Genomic DNA, 21,168 nt, shown 5'->3' with positions numbered 1-21,168 from the left:
ACTTCTGGGCTTAACAAGAACTGTCCCTGTGGTCTTCCATTTCCTTACTATGTTCCTCACAGTGGAAACTGACAGGTTAAATCTCTGAGACAACGTTTTGTATCCTTCCCCTGAACAACTATGTTGAACAATCTTTGTTTTCAGATCATTTGAGAGCGGGCTGTCCATGTTCGGCGACCATCAAACTTAACTGAACTTGAATTGTTTTGTAGAAAGAAATGGTCCAAAATACCTTCATCCAGGATCCAGGAACTGATTAAAAGCTACAGGAAGCGACTAGAGGCTGTTATCTTTGCAAAAGGAGGATCTACTAAATATTAATGTCACTTTTCTGTTGAGGTGCCCATATTTTTGCACCGGTCAAATTTTGGTTTAATGCATATTGCGCATTTTCTGTTAGTACAATAAACCTCATTTCAATCCTGAAATATTACTGTGTCCATCAGTTATTAGAGATATCAAACTGAAATGGCTGTTGCAAACACCAAAATATTTAGAACTAAAAATGATTAAGATTAATAGGGGTGCCCAAACTTTTTCATAGGACTGTATATACATATATTATAGTATATATGTGTCCTAGGATCTTCTTCTGGAAATGCAATTCAAGTTAATATACCTTGTAACAACCCAAGAAACATTTAATCCTAGATATTTAAAGGATTCTCCCTTATGTATTACTCTCAGCCTATCATCTCTAATGTCCTTATTCAATGGCAACAAAGTTGTCTTCTGTCATTTTATTCAAAGGCCCTAGCAGATGTCCATATTGTTGATGTACTATGGTCAGCTGCAATGGTAGTCCAGCGCTGATCCCTTCTTGACAGGGGCATATTTGAGGGGCTACAAATGGTGCAGTTGCATTGGGGCCCAGGAGCCTTAGGGGGCCAAAAGCACTCAGTATTGAGATTGCAGCTTCCATCTGGCCCATAAGCCAAGGAGACCCACAGATTACCCTAACCACACTAAGGTGGATTAAACTCCTTAGTACCCGTAACCATCACTATCAAGAATTCACTATGGAGATGAGGTAGGGGGCCTTGGGCAAAAGATTCCACCGGAGCCCAAAAGACTTTAGTTACATAACTGCCTACTGATATTGTATTATACTGAAGTGAGAAAAACCTTGTCTCCTCTCCTCCTGACAACCAAAGCCTATAATTGTATCTTACTGTCTAATCTTCATTGTGAACAGCTCTGGTGCATGAGAGAAGATTCTAAACTAAGCCCTTTAACCATAGGCCATACCCCTTGTTGAACATGACATAAATGTTTCAATTACATTACACATAACATTACATTATTGCCCAGGCATATAAAAAATTTGCCCTATTAAAACAGACAAATATTTCAAACATAATCTTAAAATATGGCCTTAAAACTTGCAGAATTGTGAAAGGAAATATGTTACTGCTTTGAACCTTCTGTTCAACATGAGATAAAAGTTTGAGGTTTGTGGTTTTATTGTAAGACCACTTTCACATTTATTTTGCATAAGTATCTGGAAATCAAATCTAAAAGGGTCCGGAAGGTGCAAAGTCTTTCTACTGTACTATACTTGTTATATTCTTCTATTCCATTCTTGGCTTTTATTTTAATCTAACACATCTTATACATTTTAACCAAAACTTTTTAAAGTCTTTTGACCACATCTAATCCCCTGTATCTATCCCCCTTTCCCTATACTGCTTCCAAAACCTCATACAGGTTTATGTGATTGGGGAAATTGTGAGTGACATGCAATTGCCTATATGGGAACCCATTGGTTTTCTCCAGTAATTCCTATTGAAATGTGTTCAAATTCTCTGTCCAACCAGCTGCTCCATTCAAAATTGTCAAAAACACCTCGGTTCTGAGAGTCCCTGAGAGTCCAAGCAGCAGGACACCCACTGACCAGCATGTAGCCCTCAATCCAATGGAACAGGGGTAACTTTCTTTCAAAAGTGAGGCATGAAATCACCCTGGAGGCCAGAAAAAGACCAAGAGAGCGCGGCAGGCCACGTAATTGTTGGTAATTTTTTATCTTTTTAACCTTCCTCAGGCCTTCCATACAGTATAATTGTATAACAATTATTATATTTACCTGTTTTTTGAACCTTTGAAATCCATGAACAAATACAAATAGCAACGTATTGATGCTGTCTTTGTGACAATATGGTTTCTTGTTTCTCTCACTTGTCCAAGATGAAAGATAAGACACAACAAGCTGATGTGGTTAACATAGTGTTAGGATTGTGCAGCAGGTATGGCCATGACATGGGTGTCGCAGCCTGTTCCACTGCACAGTCCAGCATTGCAAGGGTTAACCTCCCTTGCAGCAGCCGAGCGTGGTTGAATGTTTGACTGACGGAGGCGTGGGCAGCTGGGCTGTTTACTTGGGACCACCCCTTGCCTATTTTAGGAAGCTGGTCTCTAAGATCAATTCTCAAAACCTGAATGATATGTGTGTATGCGCCTGGGTTCCAGCCTGAACAAAATATTAGTTGGCCTTAGCTAGCAAATACCCCCTGAGATAGCAATGCCATTGTTAGTTGGGCAGCATGCTGCCTTGTGAGTTGTGTTGTATTAGTCTCAGTTGGACTTAGCTAGTGTTCCCCTTAGTCAGTAATATAAAAAAACACGAAAACTTGGTAATCTTCAGTAGTTGATACCTTTTTAATGGCTAACTCATAATGATGACAAATGGCTAACGTTTCGAAGCGCAAGGCTCCTTTGTCAAAGCAAATTTAAAAACATTTTTGAAGGATGCATATATATATATATATATATATATATATATATATATATATATATATACACAGAGCAGGCACAAAGGGTGTTAGATTTCAGGAGGAGGGGGGGGGTTGTTAGTAGTTGGTGAGACAATGTAAGCAATTGGTGGAGACATTTGCTAGAGACAATGTGGTAATTGGTGGAGACAATATAAACACTTACAGGTCCTTGTCAGATCACACACTACTGTAAAAAGACATGAACCCCTGTGATGCATTAATCCCACACTCTAGTGTCCGAAACAATGTCATGAATTTATATTCATGTATGCGTCTTTCTCTCTTAGATCTGAAATTCCCTCTCAAAATCAGAATTTTCATGTCATTGGTAATGTTGTGGTCCCCCCTGCAAAAATGTTTTGACACGGGAAGGTCAGATCTTTGTTCTTTAATAGTATGGCGATGTGAGTTCATGCGCAGTCTAAGTTGCTGTCCGGTCTCTCCAACATACAGATTATCAGTGGAGCATTTGGTACACATAATTAAATACACTACATTGGATGTGCTGCAGGTGAAGGTACCTGGAATGTTATATTCCTTGTTCGAGTTTGGTATCTCTATCCTGTCAGTGGTCAGTATGTGGGGGCAGGTTTTGCACCTCTTATTCCCACATGGAAATGTTCCTGCGTTGGTTGGGGATGTTAGTGAGCTACTGACCATCATATTCCTGAGGTTTGGTGGCTGTCTATAGCACAGGAGAGGGGGGTCCGGAAATATGGATGTTAGACGGTTGTCTTTTTGTAGTAGTGGATGTAGTTTGCGTGTGATTCCTCTCAGCGTCTCCAGGTGGGGGTTATAAGTGACAACCAGGGGCACTCGGTTGTTCTCCTGTTTGGTATTGTATCTTAATAACTCCGATCTTGGTATCCTGGTGGCTCTGGTGATTTGGTTATCAATCGTTCTTGGATGGTAACCCTGCTTCAAGAATGTGTCTCTGAGGACTCCGAGGTGTTCTTCTCTATCTGCAGGGTTAGAGCATATGCGATGGTATCTGATGGCCTGGCTGTACACAATAGAGTTCTTTATGTGTTTCGGATGAAAGCTGTCCCATCCTAGGTAGGTTGGTCGGTCAATCGGCTTCCGATACAGTGATGTCTCAATTTTGTTGTCCTGTATCTTGATGACTGTGTCTAGGAAGTTTATTTCCGAGAAGGAGTGATTGAGCGTCAGGTTGATGGTGGGATGGAATTGGTTGAATAGTTCATGGAAGGTTGAGACATCACTGCATCGGAAGCCGATTGACCGACCAACCTACCTAGGATGGGACAGCTTTCATCCGAAACACATAAAGAACTCTATTGTGTACAGCCAGGCCATCAGATACCATCGCATATGCTCTAACCCTGCAGATAGAGAAGAACACCTCGGAGTCCTCAGAGACACATTCTTGAAGCAGGGTTACCATCCAAGAACGATTGATAACCAAATCACCAGAGCCACCAGAATACCAAGATCGGAGTTATTAAGATACAATACCAAACAGGAGAACAACCGAGTGCCCCTGGTTGTCACTTATAACCCCCACCTGGAGACGCTGAGAGGAATCACACGCAAACTACATCCACTACTACAAAAAGACAACCGTCTAACATCCATATTTCCGGACCCCCCTCTCCTGTGCTATAGACAGCCACCAAACCTCAGGAATATGATGGTCAGTAGCTCACTAACATCCCCAACCAACGCAGGAACATTTCCATGTGGGAATAAGAGGTGCAAAACCTGCCCCCACATACTGACCACTGACAGGATAGAGATACCAAACTCGAACAAGGAATATAACATTCCAGGTACCTTCACCTGCAGCACATCCAATGTAGTGTATTTAATTATGTGTACCAAATGCTCCACTGATAATCTGTATGTTGGAGAGACCGGACAGCAACTTAGACTGCGCATGAACTCACATCGCCATACTATTAAAGAACAAAGATCTGACCTTCCCGTGTCAAAACATTTTTGCAGGGGGGACCACAACATTACCAATGACATGAAAATTCTGATTTTGAGAGGGAATTTCAGATCTAAGAGAGAAAGACGCATACATGAATATAAATTCATGACATTGTTTCGGACACTAGAGTGTGGGATTAATGCATCACAGGGGTTCATGTCTTTTTACAGTAGTGTGTGATCTGACAAGGACCTGTAAGTGTTTATATTGTCTCCACCAATTACCACATTGTCTCTAGCAAATGTCTCCACCAATTGCTTACATTGTCTCACCAACTACTAACAACCCCCCCCCCTCCTCCTGAAATCTAACACCCTTTGTGCCTGCTCTGTGTATATATATATATATATATATATATATATATATATATATATATATATGCATCCTTCAAAAATGTTTTTAAATTTGCTTTGACAAAGGAGCCTTGCGCTTCGAAACGTTAGCCATTTGTCATCATTATGAGTTAGCCATTAAAAAGGTATCAACTACTGAAGATTACCAAGTTTTCGTGTTTTTTTATATTTCCAACCCACTGGCTAACACGGTACAACAACGAACATTTCCCTTTACCTTAGTCAGTATTCACACTGATAGTTGGTTTGGCAGAAAGCTGCCTTGTGGGTTGGGGGGAACTGAAGCAGACAGGGTTTGGTCGGTCTCTGACTAGTCCAGGAGTTCTGGATAGACAGTTTTGTTTATTGTAGCGGCTGCTTTGATCTGCACAGGTCTCAGTGATTCCAACAGAGCACACCTGGTTAGTTTTATTTAGCTGGCAGTGACACTAACTGCCAGACCGTATTCAGACTAAGGTGTTTTAGCAGTTCAGAGTCCAGTTGGGCTTCGCAGGGTGTTTATTTTGTTTTTTAATAAACCCTGCTGACCGTAACACATAGGACTGTAAGCAACTGGTAAGGAGACGTCACATGGATTTTTCTGTTAACATTGTTTTTCTTTTCTTAGCAATTAGTAAACAGATCAGATATCTTAAGCTCATGTATTTTTGCCAATACAAACAAAAATAGTAATTATAGTGCTGTTGTTTTCTTAGATGTTACTATAGCGCTAGCAACCAAAACAATTGTTAAGGTGATTTAAGGCTATGGGAAAGGCGATAACTTCCTGCTGTCTACTCTGTGGTTTCATGCCTATGAAGTAGTTGAGCCTACTATTTGTCTCTTGGTGTCTGCACGAAAAAAAGTACTGGTCATAGTGTTTTTTGTACTGCAACAAATACATTTACTGTCAACGAGATAAGAGGTAAATTCCCGTCTTTGGACCCACGAGTGAGGCCACAAGAGGTGAGAGAAGGTGATTATTGGTGTTATTAATTTTCCGCACCTCCCCTGGGCCTCTGCTTATTATACTCTGGGGTCAGAAGAGTATAGTCATAGCAATTCTGGAAACTAAACTAGTGGCTGACCTTGTAGATATTCACAAAACCATTGAAAGGTTCGCCATTCTCTTGTAGCAAACCTGAACATGAGACTAATACTGTGCTACAGTGTGTCATCAGGCAACAAAAGTCATTGAAAGGCAGATAAAATGTTGAGTTAAAGTGTGCTTATGCCGTTATATATTCCTACGTGGCACGTCATCTATAGACTCTGTGAGAAGGTGACAGGCATAGTGCTGGAAGAAAAGGACCAGCCTCCAAAGGAATAGCCAAAGACCAGCGCTCGCCCATACACAATAAAAGACTTTATTAAGCACAACGCGTTCTGGGCCTGAATGCCTTTTCTCAAGTGCAGATAAATCTAAGTTGGGATAGCTTTCATCCAAAACACAAAGAATTCCATTGTCTACAGCCAGGCCATCAGATACCATCGCAAATGTTCAGACCTGAGGCAACAACATTAACAGGGTAAAGCCTCCATATGGGGTTCGTAGTCAAATGGTTCCACTGTAGATAATAGTAATGAACCAGGTAACAGTTCTCACAGTAAGGGATAGCCAATATATAGATGTTAAATCCAGTGCCGTGTCTCTTCACTCTTGTAAAACTATACTCCTGCCTCTCCCAGTATGTTTGAGGGCAGAAATGATCAAGTCCAGAGAGATTTGCAGGGTCCAGGCTGTGAGGCTCTAGCAAACCTCAACCTCCTCTCTGGTTTAGCAGCTTCTTTCTCCTCTTAGTAGCCTGTCAGCAAGTACTCTTTCACTACAAACCCCATGTGGAGGCTTTACCCTGTTAATGTTGTTGCCTCAGGTCTGAACATATGCGATGGTATCTGATGGCTTGACTGTAGACAATGGAATTCTTTGTGTTTTGGATGAAAGCTATCCCATCTTAGATTTATCCGCACTTGAGAAAGGGCATTCAGGCCTGGAACGTGTCACCTGTTCTATATACTATCTCCGTACTATCAAAGTTAATAGCCAGGATCGGCCCGGTGCCTCTTTTTCTTCTTCTTTTGTAGGCAGAGTGCTGGAGTCCAGCTATAGCAGCCCTAGGTTTCTGACATATGTGCGGTCCAGGGCAGATCTGGAGTAGGCCTCAGTCCAGGTGTCGATCCTGGGCTCAATACTGGGCCAGAAAAAACCTGCAGCTCCTGCATTGTGTGCAATTCCATGAGGTGAAAGGAGGTGTATGGTTCTGTTTTGTAACCCTGAGTCCGGTGAGACTATATTGCTCCTGTTTTGTTTGTGTGGCTGGAGGTAAGTCACACGTATAGTTATGTTAATCTACTGGTTTAGTTAGTGGCTCAGACGTGCAGGTTTTTATTTTGTTTTAGCCTGAAGTTAAGGCTGTATTTAGTTTTCTTTATTTTATGCTTGAAGTCAAGGTTAATTTATTTTCCTGTTTTTTTTTTTCTAAATACACCAGTTTCTTGCAAATGTTGTGTCCCTGTTTTGACTGTTTGGGTCCACATCACTGCTCCTACCGAGCTAACTTCCCCACGATTCCCACAGTGACATGTCACCTATAGACTTGTACATTGTATGGAATACTTTTTTTTTTTTTTTATAAAGTTATATCCAAATATACTGGAAAAATAAATAAATAAATAAATGGACCAGTTCAATGTAATATAATTGCCTCCAATTTAGTTACATTATCCTAAGACTCTCTTCTCAATAATTACTATGAACTCTCTGGGGTCCCTTTTGTGCAGATAATTATCAATGTTTTTTATTATATACAACGTACATTCCCCAAAGGGATTCATTCCCAATGAGGAATACGCAGAATTATTTATTTATCAGCCGATTTATATTGTAAATTTGCTTATATAAACTCCCACAAACACCAGGAGATGCGTCTTCAGGATAAAAAGTCAATAGAAAAACTGGAATGATTTAGATATAATTTATTTTCTATTTGGATTTATTTTTTTTGCTTGCAATTTTTTTATGAATCTTTTATGTATTTACTATATCGCAGTATATTTTTACTCTAACATATAATAATTAAAAGCCAAGAAAGAAGATGTAGGATGGCACTGCTGAATACGAAAACGAAAGTCCCTACAAGCTGGAGGTGAGTATGAGGAATATAACCTTGTATATACAAAGCTGTGGAGGTGCTCAACAACCGAAAAAAGACTATAGAAAAAATGGAGCAAATGCAGAAGAATGAGGAAGGGCACTCACCCACGTTCACGCTTATCTTCATAAAATACTTCTTTTATTGAGGTGACATATTCCTTTAAAAACAGGTAGTGCAGGGAGGGAATAGAGCATATATAGGCATGTAGGCAACAGCCGTTTCGCGCAACTGTGTGCGCTTTCTCAAGCCTCAAAATGCAATAACAGATGAACAAGAAAGCAGGCTTAAATACCATTAAGACAATCAGGCATAATGAAGGTCTCCTGAAATGAATTCAGATTATGACCAATAGAAATACCTGCAGTATCTCCTGTGAACTCCAACATCGGCATAAGCGGACCAGAATGAAGACTATTTCAAGTCATTCAGCCAATTGGCTATGAGCCGATGCTCATGCGTAAATCCTTTACAAAGTAATACGTACAGATCTCCGTGCCTCTTAATTATTCAGCAAAGAGAAGCACGGACCAGCAGCCAATGAAAAAATGGCCTATGCGCAAGCGCACAACGGCCTCTAATGCCGCGCTCCAGTATATAATACAAGGCTACCCGCCTATTGAAAAAGCGCCGATGCGCGTGCGCATTAGGACCCGAGATACAAGGCATCGCGTCTATGCAGTCAAAGACTGCTATGAAAGACCGGGAGCCAATCAGAGAACCGCCGATGCGCATGCGCATAGACGCACATCGGAAAAGATTTTTTACTGTTATGGCATTTGCCGATACAAAAAACAAAAAATGAGCATCTCTATGCTGATTTATTTATTAGTAATTATTATTATGTTCTTTAATTACCATTGCTGCATTATTCACTGCTGTTATGTTTTTTAACTCCTGTAACTTTGTATGCCGATGTAAAGCTCATCAAAGAAGACACTGCAGGATTGAATATATATATATATATATATAAAGTTTCTTATACCTGATTATTATCATCAAAACGAACATTCAGATATTTATAGCTAAACGTAGAATACAATTAGGATATTCTCATAACATTTATCAAAAGATAGTAAAACAGTTTAGGAAGAAAGAGAGCCATGTATAGATAAGGAAGGCATAGACAAAAAATATTCTTTATAGAAAGATAGCCATATGTAGTCTATCATTTAACCCCAAAGGGCCAGTTGCATTAGTACGTATAATCCATTTTGCTTCACATTGAAGCAATAGTTTATTATGGTCCCCTCCTTGAGGTGGTAAATTCACCTTTTCTATTCCAGCAAACTTCAAACAGCTTGCATCTCCGTTATGTAAATCAGTAATATGTTGTATTAAACGTGGGGAACCTTTTTTAGTGGAGATGGATTTAAAATGTTCCCGGAATCTCACATAGAGGGGTCTAATAGTTTTTCCAATGTAGTAGTGTCCACATGGACAATAAATTACATAAACCACAAATTTTGTTTTGCAAGTCAAAAATTGATTAACCGTGTGTTCTATTTTACCCAAAGATAATGTACGCTTCTTTAAGTTATAGCGACAGTATTTACATTGTCTACATGAAAAATTGCCTTTTGGACATGATTTTTCTAGCCAGCTAGGATCTTTTTGAGACGACAGGCGACTGGACACTAGTGTGTCTTTCACAGTTCTACAGCGCTTAAAGCTAATGAGGGGTTTCATTCCTGCCTTAGGTGCTAAGGTGGCGTCACTCTGAATTATATTCCAATTACGGTAAATAGCTGATCGAATTTGTTTTTCCATAGGGCTATACTTAAAGGTAAAAGTAAATCTGTTTTGAGTTTTATTACATTTATTTGGACCTTTTAGTAATTTACTTCTATCCAGACTTTTTGATTTAACATATGCTTTTTCAATAGCATGGTCTGGATAGCCTCTTAATCTCAAGCGTTTTTTTAAAAAATCAGCCTGTTTTTCAAAGACAGCATTTTCACTATTTATTCTTTTCAAACGAATGAATTGACCGTAAGGGATAGAATTTTTTACAGATTGTGCATGAAAGCTCTTATAGTGCAGCAACGTATTTGTTGCTGTAGGCTTTCTATAAACCTCAGTGGAAATACTGTTTTCTGTTTTTTTCACCAAAACGTCTAAGAATTCAAGGACGTCGTTATTAATTTTCGCTGTAAATCTCATGTTCATGTGGTTAGTATTAAGATAATTTACAAACTCAGAGAAAGCCTCCTCTGAGCCAGACCATAATAAGAACACGTCATCCACATATCGTAAATAGAGATGGATAAATTTTGAAAATCTATTTTTTACTGAATACACGTATTCGTCCTCAAAGTCAGCCAAAAAAATATTTGCAAAGGTACACGCTAAAGGCGTGCCCATTGCCGTACCATTAATTTGGGCGTACCAGCGCTCATTGAACATGAACGCGTTGTTTCCTAGTACAGTTTCAGTACCTCGTTTTACAAACTCGATAAAATCATCATCTTTTTGTGCATGTTTCAGGATCTTAATGATAGAATTAACCCCCTGTTGTTGTGGAATACGGGTATATAGGCTTTCCACATCTATAGATGCTAGTTTGATATTACCTTCAAAAGAAACGTCATTAATTCGTTTAAGAAAATCATTAGTATCTTTTAAATAAGAAGGTATCATCGAAAGAAGAGGTTGGAGCAACCAATCTAGAAATTGCGAAACAGGTTCGGTGGCAGAACCGATACCTGCCACGATAGGTCTACCAGGCGGATGTTTTAAATTTTTGTGTATTTTGGGTAAAAAATACCACGATGGTTTTTTAGGGAAAGCAACAAATAGCTTCTCAGCTGTTTTTTTCGATATAACTTTTTTATCTACTCCATATCTTAGAAGATTCTGTATTTTTTTATTTATGGCCGGGATAGGATTTTTATCCAATAATTTATATGTACCTTGATCACTCAGTTGTCTTTCAGCCTCTTTTAGATAATAGTCACGACTCATTATGACGGCGTTACCGCCTTTATCGGCCTTCTTTATTACCAGATGGGACTGTTTTTTTAACCAATCTAAAGCTGTTTTTTCTTTTAACGTAAGATTGGAAACTTCTTGCTTATAGATGAGAGCTTTTACGTCCCTGAGCACCTGGTGATAAAAAAGGTCTATTACACTACCTGATTGAATAGGCGGGCTAAAAGTAGATTTAACCCCCCCGTCAAAAGGTTTTATATTGTCAGAAGATAAAGAATTATCATTAGGCCAATCGACTAAATCTAGAAGTAAATTTTCCTCTTCTTTTTCTAATGGATGATTAACAAAAAAGCCCAAAGGGCCAATTCTACAAGGTGCTTCACCACTATACTCATCTGAATGTATATTCTCACTAGGTTTCTCTGAAAAATGTTTAAATAAAGCGAGTTTCCTGACTCCTTTGAAGAGGTCGACCTCAAAATCGACCTCGTCAAAGGGGTCAACAAGGCAAAAATTCAGGCCTTTTGACAAAAGAGACACACAGGCATCAGTCAATGGAGTGTCCGTTAGATTAACCACTTCGTTCTTCTCTGCCTTTAGGTCTTCCAAGATACATGCTTCCTTTTCGTCCCGATGCGTAGTTCTTCCATGGCGTCCTCTTCGGACTGTTCTTTTTCTAAAGGGACAGCTTGATTGAACTTTTTCTGTTGTTGCATAGGGACTTTTTTAATATTATCAATAGAAACATTAACTTGATCATCAGAAGTATTAGACTCTGTATCTGAGGTCCAGTATTCTTTTACTTTTAACTTTTTAGCAGGAGTAACTGTTTTGGATTTTTCATTAATGGGCTGACCAGAGGATCTTCTTCTTCTTCTAAAATGTTGTTGTTGTTGTTGTTTTTTCTTATCATTCCAATTAAATATTTTTCCTTGCTCGAAGTCGTGTTTATCGCGTATATATTTATCACGTTTTCTTTCTTTAATCTCAGCTTGGACCGTCGAGATTTTTTTATCAAATTTTTTTTTGAAGTTATGGTATATTGTTGTTCTGTCAAGCGAGTTCTTAATTCCGTCTTTGCTTTGCAGAGTTCTGAAGTAACAGTTTCATATTCTACTTCATTTCTCGGAGATGCAAGCTGTTTGAAGTTTGCTGGAATAGAAAAGGTGAATTTACCACCTCAAGGAGGGGACCATAATAAACTATTGCTTCAATGTGAAGCAAAATGGATTATACGTACTAATGCAACTGGCCCTTTGGGGTTAAATGATAGACTAGATATGGCTATCTTTCTATAAAGAATATTTTTTGTCTATGCCTTCCTTATCTATACATGGCTCTCTTTCTTCCTAAACTGTTTTACTATCTTTTGATAAATGTTATGAGAATATCCTAATTGTATTCTACGTTTAGCTATAAATATCTGAATGTTCGTTTTGATGATAATAATCAGGTATAAGAAACTTTATATATATATATTCAATCCTGCAGTGTCTTCTTTGATGAGCTTTACATCGGCATACAAAGTTACAGGAGTTAAAAAACATAACAGCAGTGAATAATGCAGCAATGGTAATTAAAGAACATAATAATAATTACTAATAAATAAATCAGCATAGAGATGCTCATTTTTTGTTTTTTGTATCGGCAAATGCCATAACAGTAAAAAATCTTTTCCGATGTGCGTCTATGCGCATGCGCATCGGCGGTTCTCTGATTGGCTCCCGGTCTTTCATAGCAGTCTTTGACTGCATAGACGCGATGCCTAGTATCTCGGGTCCTAATGCGCACGCGCATCGGCGCTTTTTCAATAGGCGGGTAGCCTTGTATTATATACTGGAGCGCGGCATTAGAGGCCGTTGTGCGCTTGCGCATAGGCCATTTTTTCATTGGCTGCTGGTCCGTGCTTCTCTTTGCTGAATAATTAAGAGGCACGGAGATCTGTACGTATTACTTTGTAAAGGATTTACGCATGAGCATCGGCTCATAGCCAATTGGCTGAATGACTTGAAATAGTCTTCATTCTGGTCCGCTTATGCCGATGTTGGAGTTCACAGGAGATACTGCAGGTATTTCTATTGGTCATAATCTGAATTCATTTCAGGAGACCTTCATTATGCCTGATTGTCTTAATGGTATTTAAGCCTGCTTTCTTGTTCATCTGTTATTGCATTTTGAGGCTTGAGAAAGCGCACACAGTTGCGCGAAACGGCTGTTGCCTACATGCCTATATATGCTCTATTCCCTCCCTGCACTACCTGTTTTTAAAGGAATATGTCACCTCAATAAAAGAAGTATTTTATGAAGATAAGCGTGAACGTGGGTGAGTGCCCTTCCTCATTCTTCTGCATTTGCTCCATTTTTTATATAATAATTAAACTGACTTTTTCTCTGTGCTCACAATTTTCTGTCTTAGCTTCATGAATAAAACACCAAGCCTACCCAACTTCCAAAACAATTGAGATAGTTAAACAGGCAGAGCAAGGGCAGCAATTTCCAGGTATAGTATTTATTTATTTTATTTGGCCTTTAAGTGCTTTTCCCCTAATGAGGTCTTTATAATTAGACACAATTTTCAGATCAGGTTGGTCCCAATGACAATTTTGCGTAGATGAAGCCCAGTGCTGACTTTAAGATGGTACTAGGGGAAGGAAAGGGTTAAAACAATATGCTAACAAGCCCAAAAACAGATTTACTTGACTGCAAGGACAGGAATTTTCAGCTCTAACATTCCCAGAGCACAAAGTTTAGGGATCAGTGATTTTGTTTCTACACAACCCCCTTGGATTTGGAGTTCTTATATACATTCAGCTACATGAAGCTTTGTAAATACATATCAACCATATTTGTGTGGTTTTTTTAAATTTTCTAAGACATTTTCCCAGGTTTAAATTTGTAGATGATTAAAAGTTAGATATTTTTGCAAAGTTTCAAATATTTTCTTTAACCATCTTAATGGTGACAATCATCTTTCTTGATCAGTTATCAATAGATACGACCATTATGGTCTGGGACTTGTCAGAAACCCAGCCCTTTTTTCATTATTGTGGCCGAGTTATCTTCTCATACATGTAGTGTCCCTGCCTGATAACCTATTCACAATGAGGAAATCATCCACCTCCTTAACAGAGCACTTTGTCACTTGGAGAAACCAGGGAACACTGTGAGAATAATGTTCTTTGATTTCTCCAGTGCTTTAAACACCATTCAGCCAGGGCTACTGATAGAAAAGCTGGACCTTGTTGGAGTGGACCATCAGCTATCCACGTGATCCTAGACTATCTCACGAACCAACGTCAATATGTAAGAGCGCGAGGCTGTGTGTCTGGCACTGTGATCTGTAGTACGGGGGCACCACAAGGTACAGTTCTTGCCCCATTTCTCTTCAAACTGTACACTACTGACTTTAGGCGCAACTCATCTAGCTGTTACCTGCAAAAGTACTCCGATGACTCTGCAATAGTTAGCCTTATCACTGATGGTGACGATAGGGAATACAGAGACTTAAACTGGGAATTTGGGGAATGGTGCCAGCAAAACAACTTCAGGATTAATGCTGGGAAGACCAAGGAGATGGTAGTGAACTTTATTAAGCTGAGAAGTTCTCTCAATCCAGTGGACATCCAGGGGACAATCATTGAGATAGTCAAGACCTATAAGTATCTAGGTGTGCTTCTCAATAATAAGCTGGAGTGGGCTGATCACCGAGATGTACTGCACAGAAAAGGTCACAGCAGACTCTACCTGCTCAGAAGGCTGAGGACTTTTGGAGTCCAGGGGGCACTTCTTAGGGCCTTTTTCTACTCTGTGGTAGCATCAGCCAACTTCTTCAGAGTGGCCTGCTGGGGGAGTAGCATACCAGCCAGGGACAGAAATAGACTCAAAAGGCTGATTAGAAGGGCCAGATCTGTCCTTGGGAGCCCCCTGGACCCAGTACAGGTGGTGGGTGACAGAAGGACACTGTCCGTGGTGAGCTCCATGCTGAAGAACAACTCCCATCCCATGCATGAGACCATGACAGCACTGGCCAGTACTATCAATGACCGAATACTTCACCCCAAGTGTGAGAAGTAGCGCTATCAGAAGTCTTCCCTCCCCGCTGTGGTTAGGCAGCACAACCAACACCGAGCTAAGTGGTGATCTTTCCATACAGAGAACTGAAAGATCTTTAAGTTGTGATATCCCTTCTACTAGCTTTTTTTACTTTTACCTTTTTTTAATCTGAACCTACCATCTCTGCAATGCCTCTATCTTGGAGCTTTTGTATTTGTGTATTATATTATCCATGCTGCTGTAATACACTGAATTTCTCGATGGTGGGGCTATTAAAGGATTATCTTATCTCATTATGGCTGGGTTTATGCCAAGTCTTAGACCATAGTAGTCTTAGACCATTCCTTGGCAACGTACTGTCACCATTTGATGGTTAGAGAAAATGTATAAAATCTGCAATTTTTTTTTATTTGGCAAAAATGTTTCATTTTTGATTGTCTATAAATCTAAATCTGGTTATGTTCATGAGAAATCCCCTTTAAGATTATATATCATATATAGTCTAAGAATATTGTGCCTCTCCAATAAATAGGTCAATGGAAACCTGCAACCAGACCACTGGAAAATTTGTCTTGCTCGGTTTGTCGGTTGATCCTCAGGTACATATCATTGTGTGTATTTCTGTCCTAATACTATATCTTAGCTGTCAATCTGGAAACTTGCTGATAATGGTTCTGATTTATGGGGACTTGCGCTTGCACACTCCTATGTATTTCTTCCTAAGTAATCTCTCCTTCCTGGATATCTGCTATACTTCAGTAACTTTACCGAAACTTCTAGCAATGATAATGAATGGAGGAGGAATATCCGTCATGGAATGTCTTGCACAATGTCATTTTGTACTTAGTTTCCAGAGCACGGAGTATCTACTTTTGACAGTAATGGCTTATGACCGCTTTGTGGCTATTTGTAGACCCCTACACTACCTGCTTGTCATGAGTAGGAACATATGCGTCACGTTGTCTCTTTTTTCCTGGCTCATTATCTACCTGTTCACGGTACCCATTACCATCCTGATATCTACACTTCAGTTCTGCTCGTCTTGTGAAATTAACCATTTTTATTGCGATGTGATGCCTCTGCTGCAGCTCTCGTGTTCGGACATTACAAGAATTCAGGTGGTCATCTTTACAGCGGCTGTATTGTTGGGGATACCTTGCTTTTTCCTAACTCTGACCTCTTATATTTTCATTGTTAGAAATATCATTGACATCCGTTCTGCTAAGGGAAGGTCCAAAGCCTTTTCTACGTGCTCTTCCCATCTCACCATTGTAATATTATTATATTTGGTGCTGTTTTGTTTGTATTTACGACCACCGTCAGAGACTTTCCTAAGTGACGGTAAAGTTATATCACTGCTGAATGTCGCTGTAATACCAATGCTAAATCCCATTATCTACAGCCTGAGAAATAAGGATGTAAAGCAGGCTCTTAAGAAAATGATAGGATAGAGGAATCATCTTTTCTTATTAAACCCTTAAGTTTCTATCATAATGATATGTCTATGGTAGTACTTAAGGGTTAAAGGGGTTGTCCAGACAATGGAGCAAATCAAGGGGTTGTGTAACCAGAACCTAGGGCTCTGTTATCTTATGCCATAGTCCTAATATGTAACTGAGTCACTCATGTATGTCAACAATTCATTACCAGCGACCATTAAGGCCACTTATTGGTCTCAGAGGTCAGGTGATCCCCAAGGCTTCTGGCAACACAACCTTGACTGGAAATGGGAAGTGCACTGACAGCAGACAACAGAGTGTCAGGGACATGTGAGTATGCTTCTTTTATTTGACACCTTCCCAGGCCACTCCACAGGTTGCTCCAATTCCTGGACAAACCTTTAAATTCTGGGGCAACATGGTGGTTAGCATTGCAGCCTTGCAGCGCTGGAGTCCTGGGTTCAAATCTCACCAGGAACCACATCCGTAAGGAGTTTGTATGTTCTCCCCGTGTTTGCATGGATTTCCTTCCATTCTACAAAGACCTACTGATAGATTAACAAAAAAAAATGTACATTGTGATCCCTATATGGGGCTCACAATCCACATTAAAAAAAACCCCCAAAAAACCTTAAATTCTATTCTCCTCCTCCTCTGTACAATATGTAAATTAGTCTCCACTGTGATGAGGCCGTGCGAGCCTGTATGTGCTCCACCTCCATGTTTGAACTTTCACCCCTATACATTTGAATGACAGTTTCAATTTCCTGTTAAAGGTATTGTCCAGTCTTAGCAAGTAAATGTTATTGTTCAAACACAGAAGTTCAACAATACTCTCTCTGAATCAATTCTTTGCAGTTTTCTAGATTATTCTTTGTTTACTTCCATTCTTTATTTACATCCATTGGATAAAAGTCAGTCCATAGTCATGTGATATACAGTCCATAGTCATGTGATGGACAGTCCATGGTCATGTGATGCACACACAGATGCACAGCTCGCTACAGTCACAGCTCATTAATTCAAGCTCTGGACACTTGTGTCTGTCACATGACCATGGGCTGATTTTTATTCACTATATATTTCTCAGCAAATAAGACACTTGGTAGTCTGCAATTTCCTGTAAACATTGCAATAATGCAACATGAAAATCCCATATGGTTTCCTAGGAGCTGCAACTGTTACAACCAGTACCACTGTTTATGGTGACTATTTCACTACCATATAAAACCTACAAAAAGATTTATTATTTATTTTGCTTACTTATACAGCACCTTTTGTACACCAGTTTTCTATTGTACACGGCATAAAAAATTGCAATATTTTTCACATTTTTACTTTTGCTCCCTCTTCAACACTTCTGCAAAATGAGGGTGGGCAGACAGATATTTATGTAGCTGAAAATGTTGCTAGAAAAAGAAACACCCTCAAAAAGTGTCTAGAAATCTTCTCTGCATTATTCAGCCAAGAAAATATGCCATGAGAACTTACCCTAAGGCGATTGATTCTTAATTCAGACTCTATTCACACAACTGTGCCAAGCATTAACAGCTTGGTTGTGTGAATAGACCCATAGGCGGTGTTCACACTATCGTTGTTAATGTCCATTGCTGTCATCCATCAAAGGATGTCAGCAACGGACATTAAACTGTTGCAGAGAATGGACACGGCCTGCTCCATTGCCATTTACAATAATGTAGCAGCATGATGGAAGCTAACTTCCTTCATGTTTGTGGCAGAATATAAGGTCCTGCATTTACTGCTCTATCCATCTCGACGAGGATTGTAAGCCACATGACCTTGATTACTCATATCTATAGAAGTCTATGGAGAGGGGGAGGGGAGAAGTGAGCAAGTGAGAAGTAAGAGAATAAAATCTGAGCTGAATAGAAACTTGCTATCACTACCAAAGCGATATACTCATATCAGTGTATGTCAGTACATCTCTACATATGTCCTGCATATTCCTGGGGCTGGTTTTAGTGAGAGTTATAGAGCAGATTCTCTATACTTGGCTCCAATAGTCTCCACCCACCAGCTCAGAGAGGGGGTCCTAGTACTTAGTGTCCCCGTAATCTGACACTTATTCTCTATCTACTTAACTGTCCTTAAGCACAAAACCCTTTTAACCCTTATTTTTACACACCTAATAGCTTATCCGAAAAGTTAAATGAAACGACAGGTAGACTTTGAAATGCTTTTATTTAACATTTTACAAGGTCCAAAACTGTATAAACTAGGTGCATGACGATACAACTTACTGTGTTTCTTACATCATGTGATGTATATTCTATGTTCTTTCCACCTTGATTTTGCTATTAAATAGTTCAGACCTTTTCAGTAATACTTTTTTCTGTGGGTTTCAAGGCATATGAAGAAAGTAATTGTAATGACATCACATGCAAACATCATGATGTCCCAATAAAATAATGGAGGTGCAGTCCGTTTATCACATCCCCTTCCATCATCCATAGTTATCATTAATCACACCCTAGGTCTTTGTGGAAATGGCCCCCTTAGTTGTTGGGCCCTATAATAGCTGCTATGTCATCTACCCTTGTAGCTAAATTCATGATGGGATCCCAGTGTGATTCCGTAGTCCAGGGTCCCTGGCTAACATGAAATAAGTCCTCCTTATAACATCCTTCGAAATAAATCTAATTGAAATACCATTTTAAGAGCTTGGTTGAGTTCCCTATTCCTCAGACTATAAACAAGAGGATTAATCAAAGGAACGATCAGGACATACACGAGAGTGATCATCTTGTTGACTTCCAATGAAAACGTAGACGTAGGACGCATGTACATGCTTAATGTCGTACCGTAAAATATTACCACAATGATGAGATGAGAAGAACAGGTGGAAAAGGCTTTTGATCTTCTTTCTGTAGATTGAATTTTTAAGATGGTATTAATAATACAAACATAAGAGGCGACGGTAAGTACAAATGGACCAAAGCCTACAAATACTCCTTCCACATACGTAATTCTTTCTATACTGTGAGTTTCAGAGCAGGAAATTTTCAGTAGAGCTGTTAGGTCACAGAAGAAGTGATTAAGTCTATTAGAGCCGCAGTAGCACGCCTTAAGAGTAAACCAGGTATGCGGAAAGGTATCTGCAAAGCCCAAGAACCAACAACTGGCAGAAAGACCAGCACAAAATCTCTTATTCATAGTAAGGTAGTAATGTAACGGGTCACAGATGGCTACGTAGCGGTCATACGCCATGGCTGAGAGCAGTAAAAACTCTGAGCTTGTGAAACCAAGGAAGCCATACATCTGCATGGCACAGGCTGGTAAGGATATAGCCCTGTTGTCTAATAAGATAGAGATGATAATCCATGGCATTGTGATGGAACTGAAGCAAATGTCAGCCATAGACAGGTTCATAAGAAAGAAGAACATAGGCTTCTGCAACTGGCGACAAGAACATCCAAGAGTAACTATCAGCATATTGGCCATGATGACCTGCAGGTAGGCCACGGAAAACAGAGTCATGAAGATGAACTTGTGTCCGAAGTAATAACTGAATCCCAAAATAACTAATACACTTGCACAAGTTCCATTTCCATTGTTTCCATCAATGTAAGGCATCTCTGCAGCTCCTAATACATTAAAGAGATGTAGAAATGTTGTTTTGACAGTGAACATTGACACAAATATACAGTTGTTTCTATATATTTATCCTTCATTTCTGAAAAAGATTTCATATTCTATAAACAGTAGATAAAGAGGACCTTTTGCCACCTTCACCTATTCAAGTTCTTAACATCTGTTAATAGTCACTGCTCCTCTGATTTTGGCACAGTTGGAATTTTTTCACTAGACTCCACCATTCCTGAGTAACAAGAGTAGGTAGTTTTGGTGCCTGATGTACCAAAACTAACAACATTGGAATGATGGGGGCTAGAGAAAAAAATTTCCAACTGTGCCAGAATCAGTGAATCTGCTTTTATTAATCAAAGTAAAGAGCTGCACTGGTTAAAGATGGTAAAAGAGTTGTTTAGTTTAGAAATTAGACTTCATAAAAGCTATATAAACCTCTGTAGTCATTTTATATTATTGCACTCATCATATTCGTCGTTTGGTTATGTCATCGCCAGACTGACCTGCTGATTCACACATTAGCCAGAAGTCCTTGATTTCTATGTAGGTCCATGAGAGCATAGAAAGAGTGACTTCAGGTTGGTGTGTGAATCAGGTCAGCCTACCGATCCCATGACCAATAGTAGTTATTTGAAGGCTGAATAAAGTAAAAAATGTACCTGGTGAGAGCCTTGTTTACGTTACATAAGTATCCCCTGTATTACAGGGCTATGGGGTCATGACTATGACTGGAGGAGGCTTCATAGAATATTGTGCATTAGCAAATAATACTAACCAAACCCCAAAACATCCCTCAGTATAAATATAAAAAAACTATAAAAAAAATACATAATGCAAAAGACTGTATGACAAGAAAATGAGACAGTATTTCTTAAATTCACTTACATCAAGTCAGCCCATCATCCAGTGTAAATCTCTTTTCCTTATGTA

General features: G+C 39.4%; 2 protein-coding genes across 2 annotated transcripts; one reads left to right on the top strand and one right to left on the bottom strand.

Annotated features, from left to right (window-relative positions):
- The first annotated feature begins 15,729 nt into the window (after nucleotides 1-15,729).
- Nucleotides 15,730-16,644, top strand: LOC142219138 (olfactory receptor 1G1-like). The gene has a single exon (XM_075288103.1). It carries the CDS (start codon nucleotides 15,730-15,732, stop codon nucleotides 16,642-16,644), a length of 915 nt encoding a protein of 304 aa, XP_075144204.1.
- Nucleotides 16,645-19,266: 2,622 nt separating this feature from the next.
- LOC142219137 (olfactory receptor 5V1-like) lies at nucleotides 19,267-20,094 on the bottom strand. The gene has a single exon (XM_075288102.1). It carries the CDS (start codon nucleotides 20,092-20,094, stop codon nucleotides 19,267-19,269), a length of 828 nt encoding a protein of 275 aa, XP_075144203.1.
- Between the last annotated feature and the right edge of the window lie 1,074 nt (nucleotides 20,095-21,168).

Source organism: Leptodactylus fuscus, chromosome 10, assembly GCF_031893055.1.
Source record: "Leptodactylus fuscus isolate aLepFus1 chromosome 10, aLepFus1.hap2, whole genome shotgun sequence".
NCBI lineage: Eukaryota > Metazoa > Chordata > Amphibia > Anura > Leptodactylidae > Leptodactylus > Leptodactylus fuscus.
Note: the sequence above shows the minus strand (reverse complement) of the source record. Positions and strands in the feature narration are given on the sequence as shown.